The 14,358-nt window shown below is 39.4% G+C and overlaps 1 protein-coding gene across 1 annotated transcript; it reads left to right on the top strand.

Annotated features, from left to right (window-relative positions):
* Positions 1 to 805: 805 nt before the first annotated feature.
* arpc4 (actin related protein 2/3 complex, subunit 4) lies at positions 806 to 8,410 on the top strand. Its single transcript, XM_084062010.1, has 6 exons — positions 806 to 860; positions 3,594 to 3,712; positions 4,760 to 4,871; positions 4,977 to 5,072; positions 5,835 to 6,005; positions 7,905 to 8,410. The coding sequence occupies exons 1-6, from the start codon at positions 858 to 860 to the stop codon at positions 7,908 to 7,910; spliced, it is 507 nt and encodes a 168-aa protein (XP_083918136.1). The 5' UTR covers positions 806 to 857; the 3' UTR covers positions 7,911 to 8,410.
* The last annotated feature ends 5,948 nt before the right edge of the window (positions 8,411 to 14,358 follow it).

Genomic DNA, 14,358 nt, shown 5'->3' with positions numbered 1-14,358 from the left:
TAAGTACAGTACTTGAGTACATGTACTTTACACCACTGGCCTATATTACATTCAAATTACTGGTGAATGGCCAATTGACTGACTGACCTCCCATCCAAAAATGATGTGTGGGTCTTTCATATCAGAAGAGAAGTCAAAAACACCTCTCTAGCTGGCCGCTGGGTGTCACTGTCGTTACTTAACAAAATGTCACGGTATTGTTTTAGGCGACAGAATGCTACATTGTATTCTTTATGTATTCGTGTTTATAAATGCGACTGTGCTGGTATATTAATATTTACATTTCAGATTGAATAGATGCAAGGACGGAACTGTAACAGTAAAGCTTATAAATAAGCTTATGAATTACAAATAATTATAAGAATCTACATGTTAGTTAAAAAATAATAAAAACATTTGTCCAAACTCTAATTATAATATAATTAAAAACTGCTTCACGTCGACCTAGGGAATGATGTTACCTTGTAAACCTGTGATGTGACAATAAACCTGATTCTGATTCTGACCTAGCGAGTCACAGAATTCAACAGGTCACCAATGTCGCTGTAACCCCGCTCACCGAAAAGGTTCGTCTGCAGTGTTGCCATGTCCGCTTATTATAAGCTTGTTTTCTGTAAAGTAAACATATTGATAGTTGCGGGTTACGTTTTTTTGGGGTGTTTTTTTTAAATGTAGCTGCATGATAGTGAAAACTTTGAACAAAATGTTGAATGTTGAACATTTTGAACAAAATTGCCGTAGCCCATGCAGTCGCTTCTTTTGGGCTTGTTCTCATAAACCTGGTTGCATATATCTATCTCAAAACCTGGCAACATTGGTCAACTTCCGCCTTCCGCCCCTCCGCTGCCTGCAGAGAAATGGTAAGAGATCCTATTCAGTATTCATATGATCCTAAAACACACACCTTTATCAATATCAACGACCACAAACACTACGACGTTTTGCATTCTGTCGGACACAGGTCGCCATTCAAACAAATAGCACATATATTCAAACAGTCTTACTCTTTTCTCTTAATATGTCATGTAAACAGCTGGACGCCTAACTAGCTAGCTAACGTTAGCTGCTCATTTTTGAGAGCAGCTAAACTGCTTCGTAATGTAAATACTGTCCAAAATAATGAGTAGCCTTCTATGTTTCGGTGGCCACTAACGTTAGATGGTACCTTCTATGACTGGAGAGAGTTAGTGTAATATAATATAGCTGTACCACCATAGCATGAAGGCACATTATTATTTTTCTCGACAGGGAAATGCACATCTGGTTGTGAGTGACGTCACACAGATGGTGGTGCTATACACGAATCCACGGAGCGCTGCCCTGTAGGTGGCGCCGCCATCGCTGCGGTGTCAAACTCAGTCAGCTGCTGCTGCGGTTCTGTCCGTCTGTTCACGTTACTCTTTACCTGCTTGGCTGTTGGAGCAGCCATAAACTACACAGGTTCGTCCCGATTTTCTGTACATCTTTGTAAAGTTAGTGTTAGTAAAAGTTAGTAAAAAAGCAGGTAAAAGAGTAACGTGAGCAGCCAGTGACTGCAGCTGACTGACACCGCGCAGCAGCAGCTGATCGAGTCTGACACCGCAGCAATGGCGGCGCCACCTACAGGGCAGCGCTCCGTGGATTCGTGTATACCAGCCAGGGGCCAGTTGCACCACCTCATACTAAGTTCAAACTTAGCCTAGTTATAGCTTAAAACACATTCAATCCGGGAAAGTATCTCTGTCATTTTAGATTTATTTGGCTATTCAAAAATAGCAGATATACAAGCTTGTAGATCTGCTATTTTTTTAAAATGTTTTTTTTTTTTAAATACATATTTAAAATATATATATACATATTTAAAGATTTGCACACATTTTCACATAAAAAACAAAAAATAGCAGATCTACAAGCGCTATGAGCTTGTATATCTGCTATTTTTGAATAGCCAAAGAAATCTAAAAATGACAGATACTTTCCCGGCTAAATGGGTTGAATGGCTTTTTTTTAAAGCCATTTAAGCTATAACTAGGCTAAGTTTGAACTTAGTGTGAGGTGGTGAAACTGGCCCCTGTGAACAGATGGTGGTTCATGTACCAAGCCATAAATCCACCTGTCTGCAAACAGAGCAATTGTGCATTTGCAATGAATTGTTTTGGGCCACACTTAATAAAATCGTAGTAGTGTGAGACATTTACATTCAAGGAGCTACTGTAGATAGATGTGGAGATGTTCCACTATCTCTAGTGTTAATAGTGGCATGCTATCTGTGGTCGTGCAATTATCAGATGGAACAGTCAGGCCAGAATTCATTTAACCTTTTATAGCATCACATGTTGACAGTGACATTCTCAAAATGCTAGGGATGCACCAATTGGGAAATCGGTATGTTTAAAATAACAATTTGTCCAGTGCTTGTTTTGTTTTAGTTATTAATTGATTCCTCCTTTTGTGCCAGGGGGGGTAATGGTCCATGGTCTGATGCAGGGGTCTTCAACTTTTTCAGGCCAAGGACCCCTTAGCTGAGAGATACAATTGTGTTGCACGTTAAACCTTTTCATAGATTTCATAGATGGCTTCATTGTCTATCATCAGTGTTGTGTAAATTCATATTTTTTGTTCATTTCAGACATTTCACCGCTTAAACCTTCAATACTTATTACTTGATTTGCTCCTCTTCCCCCCCCACACCAAACCTCTTTGCCTGAAAATAGCAGATCTACAAGCTCACAGCGCCCTCGCACTGAGCTTGTAGATCTAATGTTCCTCAGAATAGAGATGCTAGAGTTTAACCCATTGATACCTGGAACGCATCTGTGTCACTTTAGATGTCTTTGGCTATTCAAAAATAGCAGATATACAAGCTCGTAGCGCGGCACCGAGTGCCGCGCTACGAGCTTGTAGATCTGCTATTTTTTGAAAAATCGTGAAAATTTATTTTTTTAGATTTTTTTCCAAAAACTGTTAGGATTTTGATTTTTTTTAAGAATGGCCTCAGGTCTTAATGGGTTAAGTGGTTGTAAAAAAAATAACAAAGATTTGGCGGACCCCCTATAGTAACTGAGAACCACCTAGGGGGGTCCCGGACCCCCTGTTGTTGAAGACCCCTGGCCTAGTAATGCATATCAAACTGGGTGTCCTTGAAATGGAAAAAAGGCTGTGAATTAGGACTTTAGGAGTAGACCAGTGATTTTCAACCAGTGGTCCGGGGACCACCAGTGGTCCTTGGAGGGGTACCAGGGGGTCCCCAGCTAAATTAGTTTAACATAGCATCACAATCATTTTAACCACCTAGCTTTGGCTATTCAAAAATAGCAGATATACAAGCTCGTAGCGCGGCACCGAGTGCCGCGCTACGAGCTTGTAGATCTGCTATTTTTGAAAAACCTTGAAAAAGTGTGCATATCTTTTGAATATTTATATTTCTTAAAGCGAAAATTAAACTGATATCTTTGCTTCTGGGGGTCCCTGGGCACAAAACATTTTCAAATGGGGGTCCGCGGCCAAATGTATATCAATTTAGGGGTCCTTGGCATGAAAAAGGTTGAAAACCCACTGGAGTAGACTAATGATTCACTGACTAATTACTGTTCCTGTTCCTGTTCGTCCCTCAGACTGCAACCTTGCGCCCGTACCTCAATGCTGTGCGTGCCACGCTGCAGGCCGCCCTCTGTCTGGAGAACTTCTCCTCACAGGTGGTGGAACGCCACAACAAGCCCGAGGTAGAAGTTCGGTGAGTCTCATCGTAAGGATTGGGGTTGTTCCATCTGTCTTTTTTGGGGGGGGGGGGGGGGGGGGGGTGGGTCCAGGGTTGCCAGATCTGCTTATTATAATTTCCCCACAAGATTTTATTTGAAAATAGCAGATCTACAAGCTCACAACGCGTCGCATCGCGACGCGTTGTGAGCTTGTAGATCTGATACATCTGCTGGTTTCAATCACTTAAGCCCTATTTTATACTTTTTTTTTTACCTCTTCAAAAATAGTGAAAATGGGTAAGTTAAGCTTTTAGATTTGCTTTAAAAAAAAAGTTTAGAAATGAAAACAAAAATGTATATTATCGTCACATATTATTCTCACAATATTGATATTATTCTCACAAATATCAAGGTATTTGTATATTATATATATTTGATTTAGTCCATCATCCAGCCATGTTAACCAGTGTTTTCCCATTGCTCACAGATGTGTAAGATCTGTAGTCCCAAACAAGTCAGAGCAAGAGGAGTGTTTAGCAACACTGTGGTTTCACACCTTGCCCTAAAAACGATGACCAAAGAAATACAAGACAACAGATAACTTAAAAAAATGCAAATTCAAATAATGTGAAAAACAGTACCGATGTAATCATTCTCTTGAACAATAAAAATGTATCTACATTTATGGAGATTGGTGTTTGAACAGCTTAATCTGTACAGTCAGAAAACCTTTTGTGATGTCAGGACTGGTAAACTCACCCAAGCTCTAAGAATTACAAGGATACTTCTATCATCAATATACATTAAAGTTCACAGTTAACAGTAGAGAGGGTTTCATAGCATTACAAGTATTGCTTATTTTGAATGCTATATGAGTACAGTGTAAGTCAGTACAGTATGAATAACTAGCAACTTCGTCCTCGGGATGATGTCATGATTCTTCATACTTTTATCATTTTAAGTCATTTCAATGTCATTCTTTTTTTATAAAGCAACTGATATTGTGTAGATAATATGGACTAGTAATATCTGAAGTAAATGTGTGTGTGTGTGTGTGTGTGTGTGTGTTCTTTCCCTATCAGGAGTAGTAAAGAGTTGCTTCTCCAGCCTGTCATCATTAGCCGTAATGAGAAGGAGAAAGTTCTAATTGAGGGTTCCATCAACTCGGTCAGAGTCAGCATTGCCGTTAAGCAGGTCAGTCTGGACTCCTGTTTGCTATTCCACGGAGCCTAGAGTTAAAAATGGCCATGCAGCATAGTAATAATAAAACAACTGAACACAATGCATCTGTGTCCACAGGCGGATGAGATTGAGAAGATCCTTTGTCATAAATTCATGCGCTTCATGATGATGAGAGCAGAGAACTTCTTCATCCTGAGAAGGAAACCAGTGGAGGTAAATGGTCAATCAATAATGTTTCATTGTTTATAATTTTCAATTTAGGCAATTAGCAGCCTCTCTTATGAAGAGCGACTCACAAAGTGCAAGATGAGAGTAAATGGCATGAACCTAACCCATTAAAACCGGGAAAGCGTCTGTCATTTTAGATTTTTGCGTTGGCTATTCAAAAATAGCAGATACACAAGCTCACAGCGCGTCACTTTTGTGCTGCGCTGCGAGCTTGTGCATCTGCTATTTTTGAATATCTTGAAAGTGTGAGAACTACTGATCTTTTTGATTGATTTCATTGAATACTTTATTAGAAGTTTGCAGAAAAAAAGCACATGACAGTACAGTTAATACAAGGTCAGCTAATTTAACTTGAAACCCAAGAAAGCCTACAGTATGGCTTGTTTCCATTGGGGTCCTTTGTACTCAATTCATAGAGACATTAAATGACAGACAGATATAGAATGCCTTTGTAGAATCGGCATCATGTTTCAAGTCAGCAAAAGACAAGATAAATGGTCAATTTAATTAATTAGTACATAGAAAGTAATTAGTACATAGAAAAGAAACAATTTATTGCTACACATTAACTAGTATACCAGGTAAATATCAAACCTAGCATCTGTCTAAACAACATGCTATCTAAATAACAGGACAGACGTGCGGGTGGGGGTGTAGTGGTGGTGGTTCATGCCCTGAAAGCGATGGGGGTGCCATGCTCTTGATTGCCTTTTTGTAGGTGATCATTCACCAGTGTTTCTGTTCCAGGGCTACGACATCAGCTTCCTGATCACCAACTTCCACACGGAGCAGATGTACAAGCACAAGTTGGTGGACTTTGTCATTCATTTCATGGAGGAGATTGACAAGGAGATCAGCGAAATGAAGCTGTCCGTCAATGCCAGGGCCCGTATTGTCGCAGAAGAGTTCCTCAAAAATGTGAGTCTTTTAACACATCGCGTGCCAGTCGCGTAGATCTACGCCAAACGATTTAAAGCCGCAGTGTGCCAGTCGCGTAGATCTACGCGACTCGCATTTCCCATGTTAAATCGAAAAAGTGCACATTCCGGAATTTTTTTCGAACCATTTCCGGTTCCGGGGCCGACCGGAAACGAAATAAAACTGGTTCCGTTTTTTTCGCTCGCATCCGTTTCCTGTCTGGGCGTCAGCTTAGAATCGATTTATCTCCCTTCTGGTTTTCCTCACCGCATCGTCCTGTCTAACGTTCTCGCCTGTAACTTCAAAATGGCGGCACGGATCGACTCGCAGTTTTCGCTGTTTGTTTTTCACGGATCCCGTGTTTGTGTCGAACCAAATGAACGCGGATTTTAAACGGATTTAGCGGGGGCTATGACGACATGAAAAAAACAAAAAAACAACAAAAAGAGCTTGGCACTGGTAGGTACATTATGAGATTAACCTCTGGCGTTCAATGTGTTAACCCATTGAGACCTGAAGCCGATTCACGTCTCCTAAATCCCAACAGTTTTCTGAAAAACATATGTTTCTATATCAGTGGTGCTCAATCTTTTTTCATGTCAAGGACCCCCAAAATTATATGCATTTGGCCACGGACCCCCATCAAAATAGTTTGTTCCAGGGACCCCCAGAAGCAAAGATTTGAGTTATAGCAGATCTACAAGCTCGTAGCGCGGCACTCGGTGCCGCGCTATGAGCTTGTATATCTGCTATTTTTGAATAGCCAAAGTGTAAAATAATGCTTTTTAGCTCAAATCAAAAAAATGACACAGTCAGTTCCAGGTCTTAATGGGTTAAAAAAAAAAAGAAAATTGAGTGTGCATTTGTCTCCCATGCATTTTCAGTGCTGTGACTTCGGTGTCATTCAGACCAAGCACGATAACTATAATACTATAATAAATAGAGTCCACACCAAATATTATGAACAATAGAAACACTGACAGCCTATCAAAATCCATCAGAAGTACAACTGGGATGCAATTTTGTTATTAACGGCAATGAGACGATCATGAATAGCTAACGTTAGCTGGCATTACTTCTGTAGGCTAAAACTATCTTGCCTCCTTAATTAATAATTAATAATTAACAATCAGAGTCAGATAATCCATATATGCGTCTTTCAGCACCACAGAGGTGGAGATATCTCTCCCTCCGTGTACTGTGGGCTCTGCCTCTGACACAGCTAGACTGTGCAGTGTCTGTTTCCACTGCACAGGCGTTGTGAGCTTGTAGATCTTCTATTTTTGGCTGAAGTTCTTCTCAGAATAGGGATGCTAGGGTTCAAGTGGTTAATGTAAAACAAAAAAAAATCCCCCCCTGTCGAAGACCCCTTGTTTAGAAGACATTTTACTAATGGTGGTAAGAATGGTTAATACAAATGTTTCCTCAACTGTTGCACTGTGTACTTCTGCTTTGCTGTTGTTTTTTAACCCATTGAGACCTGAAGCCGATTCTACATGTCTCCTAAATCCCAACAGTTTTCTGAAAAACGTATGTTTCTATATCAGTGGTGCTCAATCTTTTTCATGTCAAGGACCCCCAAAATTATATGTATTTGGCCCTGGACCCCCATCAAAATATTTTGTTCCAGGGACCCCCAGAAGCAAAGATTTGAGTTAAAAATGTTCACTTTAAAAATATATATATTCAAAAATTTGCACACATTTTCGCACATTTTCAAAAATAGCAGATCTACAAGCTCGTAGCGCGGCACTCGGTGCCGCGCTATGAGCTTGTATATCTGCTATTTTTGAATAGCCAAAAGTGTAAAATAATGCTTTTTAGCTCAAATCTAAAAATGACACAGTTCCAGGTCTTAATGGGTTAAAAGCTGATAATGCTTTTGTTTTTCTCTTGCAGTTCTGAGAGAATACTCCAACATTCCTTATGCTGAACCGTACCTTCACCATGGAGACATCATATCGCAGGGCAGACTGCAAATATGAGAAACATAAAAAGTACAGTACCTGACCCATGGGACCCTGGGGGTGTATTTTCCCCATCATCATTAAGATGTTCCTGTGTACACACAGATATTGATGTTTGTACATAATGAATTTTCCCAGCCTCTGCCCATAGAACAAAAGATAACATCAGAGCGGGTCCTTTTAAACATAACCTTACTCAATATTAATGCACACAGGGATTATTGTTTTTATTTCAGATAATTTAAATATTGTTTTTATATATAAATATTATATGCACATTACGTTTTTTGTTACAACAGACCTTGAAACATAAGGACAAAGAATTGGTGCACACGTTTCTTGTCTACGTGTACAGAATAGACCCCATTTTAGATGGAAGTGATTCATGATAATGATGACAAGTACTGGCAGGGGTGAGAAATAAATACCTTTATCACTTTTGTTTGTATGTTTGTGTTTTGTTTTGAATCTGCCATTGTTACTATAGTAATATATTGATCTGTTCTCTCCTGTACAACAGGGCCATGTCGGATTATTTTAATGCGTCCATACATGGAGTAATGGAGTAATGGAGGACCTCATTAAATGTCATTGGCATGGTAAAATATCTGCTATGAAAGTTAACAAAATTAGAAAAGGAAAAAAATGGGGAAATATTTACTGTATTTTTCTTTGGTAATCAATGTTTCAATGTAAAAGAAACTTTTGAAAACGGACTTGTTAAATATCTCATAAATTGATATTAATACAATGTGTTCTCAACTATAGATAGAATATATACACATTTTAATAAAATAAAACCTTTTTTCTCAAGACACATGGTGCTTTATTCACACATGCACGTACAATCCAGCTGGTTTGCAGCACTGCAGGCAATACAATTGTTATGCTCCAAACAGTTGTGAACAGTCAGAATAAAAATGGACAACTGTCCGAATCTTTCTTTCTCTCCCCCTGATTCAAACAACAGATCCATATGATCAAGTTAAGTTAGACAACATGTCATCATCATTTATTTAAAACCTTGTAAAACACATACAATCACAAATACCACAGGCTAGGTCAGGTAACAATATTTCTTTATTTTTAAATCACAATATGTTCATTTAAATTGTGGTCAAGGCTCTGATTTAGTATCCTTTCAAAAGAAGGCTGCTATTACCCCGTAGACACTCATGGTGGTGCTGTTTTGCCTAGACAAGTACTGTCTCCACATGACATGACATAGTTGAATGAGTTAAATATTATACTATACCTAATTTAAGCAAAACAAAAAACCTAAATACCTATTGTATAGTCTAATACCTAGCCAATAGAAAATTGATATAAATGTTTGAGACATTTTTAACCATTGTTTTAGGCTATTCCATCGTAGGCTTCCCTTAATGGAGAGGACATTCTGTCCAAAGACGATGGACCTCACAGTCACTTCTGGTGTCTGATCTAGTGCCACGTCCAGTGTCTCTCTTCCTGTGGATAAAAACACACACTGGAGGAGGAGCAAATCCATGTAGACAATTATAGACAAAGCAGAGACTTAAAAGCCTTCAAATGATCATGTCAAATGGCTTTTTGACAATAATATGGTGGCCATTTTGGGTTGATGGGTTGTTGCCAATTAAACATATTTCCGCAACTAGGATTTCTTAGGACTTTTAGTTGTTGTTCTGGTGACATATATAGGTCTGAAGAAAAAAAGATTCTGTTACAATTACTTTGATTTTAAGGTCCAAAATTAGCTATTTTGCCTGGACTATGCTGACAGCCGGTCAGCAGGTAGTTTCATGAATGTATGTATATACAGTAGACAATATTTTAGGCCAATAAAAAAAACTATATACCAAATTCCATACTTTCATACCATCAACCATGACACACTGTTTTCTGTTTGTTGAATAGGATTGAAACCATTGTATTGGTTGAAAAAATATATATATTGTTGTTAGCTTCACTCTCTTGGTGTGTAGCTGCAGGTTTCCACGGTGACGCAGATCTTCCCTGGTAACACCTTCAGAGGGAGAAGATTGTCATCATCACCATTACCCATGTATGGGAAGAGTGTCTCAGTGAAGGTGTGTGTGAAGGTATGTAGCTCTGTGTTAGAATCAGGATCAGAGAAGGACAGCTTTCCTCCTCTCCAGTCTAGCTGGACTCTGATCCTCGAGGGTTTGTGCTTCAATGAGAGGTCCCTCTGTGACCCTGGCAAGGAAACCGCCTTGTATACGCCAGAACGGAATCCTATCTCCCAGTATCTACCCCTTGTGTATCCTTCCCTCTGGCAGGATTCTGATAGCATCCCCAGTACCCAGCATCTATTGCCTCCAACCTCAACATCCCAGCTGTGAGTACCTGAGTTAAAGCCCTCAGAAGCCAGGACATGGAAATTGACAAAATGGTTAAACCTCTCTGGGTTGTCAGGAAGCCGCTGTTTCTCTCCACGTCTGACACTGGTCAGATCATCATGCAGGGTAAGTTCTGGATAGGCAGTGTTTGGGTCCAGAATCACAGGGGTGTAAGAGACAAAGTCCTTCATCTTGTCCCAGATTCTGAAGGTCAGGTTGCCCAGGTGTTTGGCCACATCTACCGGCGCTCCTGAGCCCAGCTGTGGGTCTGACAGTGAGAGCTGGACGCTTTCCATGGTGGCCGTGTAGTTCTGCAGGAATGAGATGTCGTCAAGTCTCAGCTGATCCTCGGTGGCCTGGATAGTCGCCATCTCTTTGCACCGCTCCTCCTTAATCGTCTTTGCATCTTCCTCCCACAGCGCAACGATCCTAAACACTTCTTGCTCATGTAGGTACTGGCGAAGCTTCTTAAACTGTTCCTTTATCTGCATTTCTGTGTGCTGGGCCTGGAACTCAATGTGTTTTTGTGTTAGATCGTCATTTGCTTTAGCTTCATCAAAGACCCCCAGTTTCTTCATTAAAGGCTTCAGCGATTCCTTCAGTTCCTCTTTGAGGTGTCCTACAGCTTCGTCAATGGGTCTCAAGTCATGCCCAGCATGTTTTTCAGAATTCCGACACACAAGACACGCCGGATGTTTGTCATCCAAGCAGAAGAGAAGGAGTCTCTCGCCATGTACACCACAGGGAACATCCAACCTCCACGATGAAGGGCCCTGACGTCTCTCCTCTAACACGTTCTCAAAATGTGTACAAAGGCAACCCATTTTGTCTTCCAGTAGAATCCTCTCCTCTGAAATGTTTCCTGAGGTGGACCTGGCTGTGAGTTACAACAGGAGTATTAGCAGAGGAAACAACAGTATTAGCATAGTTCATCAATACGTTTTATTTATATAGTGACAATTACACGTTACAACACGTTATCCCAATAGACTTTACATTAGAGCAGAGCTCTACAGAGACCCAACATTCCCCCATGAGCAAGCGCTTGGCAACGGTTGCAAGAAATCTCCCCCTTTAACAGGAAGAAACCTTGAAGAACAGTAACACATTTGATTCTTAGTTTGGGCACAGGACCCAAAAGCCTTTTTTTTAAAAACACTGTCAGAGAAATGTGCTGATGAGCACTATGCTCTAAGAAAGTAGGTAGCTGATATATTGCACTTTTACCTCAGCGCTAGGTATACACTTAGTTGCTTGTTTTAGAAGAGAATGCACTTAAGACTTCTGGTGATTAGTAGTTCCGTTCCCTACCTTTGTTGAATGCACTTATTGTAAGTCGCTTTGGATAAAAGCGTCTGCTAAATGACTGTAATGTAATGTAATGTAATGTAATGTAATGTAATGCCATGAGCAAGAACTAAATCTGCTGTGCTCACCTGATTTTGAGGAATCTCAGCAAGCCAAGCACAGTCTGAGCCCGACAGAAGATCTGGTAGTCGTCTCGTCTCAGAGGTCCAGTAGAGTCAGCAGTTTGGCTGTGTTTCCATGTTCCCCATAGGGAACAATGATGTGGATCTACAGGCACCGGCAGTTGGTATAAATGGCAGCCCTGGAAGCGGTTCTACGGTGGTTCTGTTTGTGTACGCAACCAAGACGTGATGTTGTTGTCACAGAGCAGGCCATGACCAGCAATGCATCACTTGGAGACATGCAGTAGAGAGAGTTTCTAAATGTGTCAATAGTGATCACATGAAGAGACTTCATGACATTGCATCCTTTCTAGGGAATGTGGGAGGAGCTAGTCATTTATACTGTATACAGGGCTGTCTTTACTTCTGTGCTGACAGGAGAGGTGGGACAGCAGTGTTACATTTTATTACCATTTGGACATGTGGTCCTAACAGTGGCAATCAATGATACAATCAATGATACAGTTAAGTGTGACGGTATCATTTGGAATGGGGTGTAAAAGGAATGCAATTATATCTGTGTTTGTCCTTGTATCTAGACTCCTGTGATACAAAAAGTGATTAGTTGGTGCATGGTGATTGATTAGGTCTGTGTGTTAAACTATACCCTTGTGTAGGCTATATTGCTGTCATATTTTGGCAGGCTTGGGTTCTGAAAGGAAAGTCAGTAAAATAATTGTTTCAAAAGTGAATTGGAATTGAATGTGAGATTATACTAAGATCCCCCGACCAGTGAGGGTTTAAAATGCTCATGTTAATTGCATGGTCTTTTTTTCTCTCTTCTATGTTTCTATGGCTTATTGTGCATATTACTTATCATTGCTTCTTTCTTTTTTCTGTCTGCATTCCCTGGCCCCGCTTATTGCTGCTTGCAGCTATAAGCTAAATGATCACTTTTTTTGAGATATCAGGGGGAAAAGTACAAACTTTGGCAGGCTACTAGTCCTACATACTTACACCTAGAAACCCCATTCACACTTTAAAATGTTCATCTTACTGTGGACACGTTTGCCTGAAAATGAATCTTTGAAATGTTTCATAGTTTTAGAAATATACTCCTTTAAAAGTTCAGAAAATTATAATGGAGGTCGATGGAAGCACCTCAAAAAAGCATTTTTCATACTTTGACCTATAAACTTGATTCACAATTTGAAAATTCCACCTTTACTGTGGACATGCATGCTTGAGAAGTTTACTTTGAAATAATGTGTAGTTTTTTAAATATTTAACTTTAAGCGCCCAATGCATTGTCAATGGCAATGGACATTTAAAGGGAAAAAAGTACAAACTTTGGCAGGCTACTATAGTCTTACATACTTACACCTAGAAACCCCATTCAAACTTTAAAATAGTGATGGGCACTGTAGTGTACTTTATATATTGATAGTGATGGACACTGTAGTGTACTTTCTATCTTTATAGTGATGGACACTGTAGTGTACTTTCTATCTTCATAGTGATAGATGGACAGTGTAGTGAACAACAGAGAGCCAGTGGATGTGATGTGATGTGATGTGATGTGATGTGATGTGATGTGATGTGATGTGATGTGTGGTGGAGGGTTTGTGATGATCTAAGACACAGTATAATTAGACTTGTTGTGAATAAAGTGTCTCTGATCACTGCTTTGTTCTTCTATTCTAACAGTCTATGGAGACATGTCACACTGCAGGTTTTGATCTATAGTGAACGTACTAATGATACTTTTATTCTATACATTTTATTTGAGTCTACAGAGCTCCTTTGCCACTCTTCTTTTACTGGTCACAGGTAAATAAACCCTTTTTACCTACAGGAAATCTTATAATCTAAAATAGTTAAAAGAGTATCTACAAGCTCACATGTTGTGAGCTTGTAGTGAGCTTTAACAATAAATAAATAAAGTACATTTGCACATCTGCTTTTTTAGATTATGTTTTAATATATCGACAATATATTGGAAAGTTTTGAATCACTTTACTTTTTAAAAACAAACTAGATAGAACTAGATCTTCTCTTCTGGCACAAAACATTTTCAGACGGGGGTCCTCGGCCATATATGTATCAATTTGGGGGTCCTTGACAAGAAAAAGTTTGAGATCCAGGGCTCTAGGGTCCTACATGAAGCAGGACTGGTGGAGACAGCTTCAAGTGGATTTAAGATCGATTCTTAAGGAGTGGTGTCGCCCTCTGGTGGTGGTTTGTGTTCAAAGCACACAGTGAGAAAATGTATGCCTGCTGTTTTTTTGCTTTTTTTTTAAAAGTCAGATTTAATTCTATTTAAACCTATTTAAATCTCTTATGTGACATAACTGACAGACAGTGTTGTTTCTATTTAAATAGTCATAATTTGTTATAAACATTTTGGGTGAAATCGTTAAGAAATATCATATCATATAGTTTTGTTTTGGATCAGTTTTTTATTTTTCCTGAAAAACTTTTAAAAATGACGTAGGCCATTAGTTTAGCAAGGCGACGAAATTCAATGATTTTTCAAAAATAATTTCATGAATGAATTAAAAAAAAAGAGTTAAAGATATTACTTAAATTAGAAAACAAATGTTTAAGAAGCAGTGAAAATAGCCGATCTACAAGA

The sequence above is a fragment of the Gymnoscopelus microlampas genome (assembly GCF_963454915.1).
Source record: "Gymnoscopelus microlampas genome assembly, chromosome: 7".
NCBI classification, from domain to species: Eukaryota; Metazoa; Chordata; class Actinopteri; order Myctophiformes; family Myctophidae; genus Gymnoscopelus; species Gymnoscopelus microlampas.
This window is presented reverse-complemented; position numbering and strand designations above follow the sequence as displayed.